Here is a 3,586-nt window from a genome sequence, read left to right as displayed (position 1 = left end):
GAGCGGTGTTTGGGTTCTTGAGCCTTGGGGACGTCATTTGGGGTGCGGGACAGAGAGAGCACCAGCAGCTCGCAACCACAGGCCTGAGCATAGGGCACAAACACATCGAGTCGCAAGGTTTTCCAGCTCCAACAGCAGAAACCTCCCTTGATGTGCAGTGGGTTCAGCTGTTTTTTCCAAGTGTAAACAAGAAAAGTGCCAACCACTTCCAGTATTAGCCAACCGTCCACCCCCAATAAATAATGATAATTTATCTTATCATTAAACTGTGCTTTATGCCTCTAATAACCACATGTATGAAGAAGAGGAAATTGCTGTTGAAACAGAAGCTGTGACTAGATCTGATGAACTGCATAAACTAATATGAATTAATATAACTGCGGGTCTGATTCTCTACCAACTTACCGCTGACTTTACGTTTGCGTGCAACTCCTTTGGCTTCATGATGTACAACAGATGTAGTCAGAGAGGCAAATCTGGCTTTACCGTATACCAGTGGCTGGTTACTGCACGGCGTGTGGCTGATGCAAAAAAATCAATTCACTGCAAGTCTCTTGGTGCTGAACAGTAACTGGTACATGAAGCCCCATCCCCGCTGACAGGCAAGGGTTTTCAGGGGGTTCTCACCACCACAGCAATGCTGGAGCTGTAGCAGCGAGACCTCATACACAGTAAGCATGAAGGAAAGGCACACTCCAAGTTTTATTCCTAAAATATCTCAGTTGTCCATTGAAGACAACTGCTTTTCTGTGTTCTACTTTGACCTAGCAGCTTTCCTACCATCAGCTCCCCGTGCCACAGCCATATCTGCTCTGCTCTCCAAGGACCAGACTGTTGTCTGGTCTTTGGAGTGGAAAAGGTTACTGGGGCCTCAGAAGCAAACACACAGCATCAACCAGCTCAACCCAGCTCCCGCTGCCTCCATGCACTCCCTCTGCCTGGGAAGCAGCTGACGTCTGGATGCAGCGAGGCTGCGAGCCTGACACCTGCAGAGGAGTTGTAGAAAATTTAGTCTCCCACCACTCACTTTTGTTGGTCTTGTGCCATTTCTGATAACCACCACTTGCTCTTCACCTTAGCACACGGAGGCAGAGTGCTGGCTGGATTTGGGAGAATTTCCTACAGGAAAAATAGACCCTAAAGCTGGAAATGGCCATCACCTCTCACAGCCAGGATTCTCTGTGGACTAAAGGAAAATCAATAGAAAGAGATTTTCTTTCTGTAAAATACACAAATCCCTGCTTTCCACACTGTATTTTTGAAGGACACAATTGAAACCAATGGGAAATGTTTTAACGGTAGAAGAATCAGACCCTAAAGTACATTATTTTTACCTATCTCAGCCACCTCATTGGCACAAAAAAAGAGATGGCTTCCAAGAACAGGTTTGAATTTGGGATGAAGAGAGGGAAATGCCCCTTCCTTTCCTTCACTCTAGGTCTGTTGGTTTGAATTGTGCCTTAAACAAGACAACAGCGTTTCTTCAGGGAGAAACTAGAAATAGTGGAGCCAGTAGTATTTTCAGCTTTGACCAAAATGGCTTTTATAACAAAATAGAAATGTTACAGGGGGACAATCATTGCAAAAATATTTTGGTTTAAAAAGTGACCCTATGTAATGGAGGTGCATTTTTCAAATGCACTGAGGACAATTAGGTAACCAAAACCCACTGAAAATGGAAGCGAACTGGGACCACAACTCCCATTTGTGCCCCAAAGATCTCCTAAAAGATAGAATTGCCCTCTTGGGCTCTCTGGAAACCCTGTAACTTTTCTTTTGAAGCCACACCAAGAAATACAGGATACAGCAGAAACCTGCACAGCTGACTTGGCGGCCACCTTTCGTGGAGCCCAGAGCTGGACGGAGCTCCTCCGGCATTGCCCCTCGCCCCCCACCAGCCCGGCCAGTCCTGCAAGCCCCCAAAAGCAGGAAGGGCAGGCAAAGGCATAAGCCCAGGATCTTTAGCTCAGAAGAAAGCTGGCAGAATATAGTGCTTATTTACTCAAGTCAACTCTCGCTGAAGATGAATTTATAGAATGTAATGACACCATTACAGCTCCATACAGAAAGACATTTCCAAGCTTTTTTTTTAAAAAAAATAAATCCCATACACGCTTCAAACTACAAGTATATATATTTTTTTTCCTGAATCCTCCATTGGAACTTGAATTTAAAACACAGTTTAACTCCTCAGTATGTGAAATCGCATGGCCACATTAATCGAGAACATCTGAAGCCAGGAGAAAGAAATCACTTCCAGTTATGTTGTCAGTGTTATGTGCATAACATTCCCACAGCTGTAGATCCATTGTGCTCCATGTTATAAATAAGAAATTGCATGGTGACAGCTAAAATTCAAAAGCGTTAATGTTTCTCTTTGCAACTCTTTTTCTATTTTTTCCTTCTTTTTTTTTGTTTGGTTTTTTTTTTCAGTCTTTTGACGTTTTTTTTTTTTCCCTCCTAGTAGAAGTTACTTGAAGCAACATTATTGCTTACCCAACTGACATTATTTACAGTAATTAAAAAATAGTAAATGCCAAGCAAATATGACTAATGTCGCTATTTGGCGAATAAGCCAGAAACGACTTCTATTGATTCTGAACCAGGCTGTCCTATTTGCGTTAATAAACATTTCTCCTTCTTCTGCTCATCTCAGTTATCCTAGCACTTTAGGGAGAAGTCCGACGGCAGCTTGAAGGACGCGGCCAAACGCTGCCCCGACCTCCATCGCACACGGCAGCTGCCACCGAAGCCATCGAGTTGCAGAGCACAAACGCAGTCGAGTCGTGGCCCACGAACAAATACAAACGAGCTCCCTCGTATCTCTCGCGTTCTAGGTTGTGGTCCCTTTCAACCATGAAAAACAGCTACAAATTGTTCCCAGAGCTAAACCACTTAACATCTTGGCACTTGGTTGTTTTCAACTTTGTAACAATAGGCACTGTTCGCTCCTCTCAATCTCAGTTTTTTATTCTATAATAAAGCGGGAATACTGATGAAAGGCTAGTCACGGCTTCTCCCCGTGGTATCAGGGTGGTGGCATGTGATGATTCACATGGGGTGTGTTTGATCCAAGAAAGCCCAGCCTCTGCTTATTCTTCCTTTGTTCTGTCATCTAAGGTGGAAAGGCAGAGAGACACGAGTTGAGATTTCTTTTTTTTTTCTTTTTACTATTATTTATCAGTCACAGAGCAAGATACATATAAGCAAAACAACAGGGAGTGGAATTCCTTTCTTCAGCATTGAAAATTACAAGTAAGAGATGCTTTTGAAGTGGGAGATCTGTTTCCTGCAAAGTATGGACATTTTATTCTCATTTGTATGTTATTCTTATCCAGTGGCAGGTCTTACAGTGTATTATTTGTGCTGCTATTGTGTTGTGTAGCCCTGCAGAGGGTCAGCATTTGCACTTGGTACTGTACAATCACAGAATTAAAAGATGGTCCCAGCCGCAGAGTTTAAATTTAAGCCGGGAGAGAACAGATTCAGCCACAGGGGGATGAAAAAAACCCACTAGGACGGTATGGGTAAGCACAATAAGCAACGGCCTCAGCACATCCAGCCTAAACCTTTGTCGCGTTTTTCA

The 3,586-nt window shown here is 43.6% G+C and overlaps 1 protein-coding gene across 1 annotated transcript in view; it reads right to left on the bottom strand.

Moving 5' to 3' along the window:
- Positions 1-2,607: 2,607 nt before the first annotated feature.
- LOC104166628 (inositol 1,4,5-trisphosphate receptor type 2-like) overlaps positions 2,608-3,586 on the bottom strand; it is a 99,015-nt gene continuing 98,036 nt past the window's right edge. Inside the window, exon 22 of the mRNA XM_009706636.1 lies at positions 2,608-3,115. Within this exon, the coding sequence (XP_009704938.1) occupies positions 3,029-3,115 (87 nt within the window). The 3' untranslated portion in view covers positions 2,608-3,028. The remainder of the gene's footprint in view (positions 3,116-3,586) is intronic.

This window comes from Cariama cristata, unplaced genomic scaffold (genome assembly GCF_000690535.1).
Source record: "Cariama cristata isolate BGI_N322 unplaced genomic scaffold, ASM69053v1 scaffold15540, whole genome shotgun sequence".
In the NCBI taxonomy this organism is placed as follows: Eukaryota; Metazoa; Chordata; class Aves; order Cariamiformes; family Cariamidae; genus Cariama; species Cariama cristata.
This window is presented reverse-complemented; position numbering and strand designations above follow the sequence as displayed.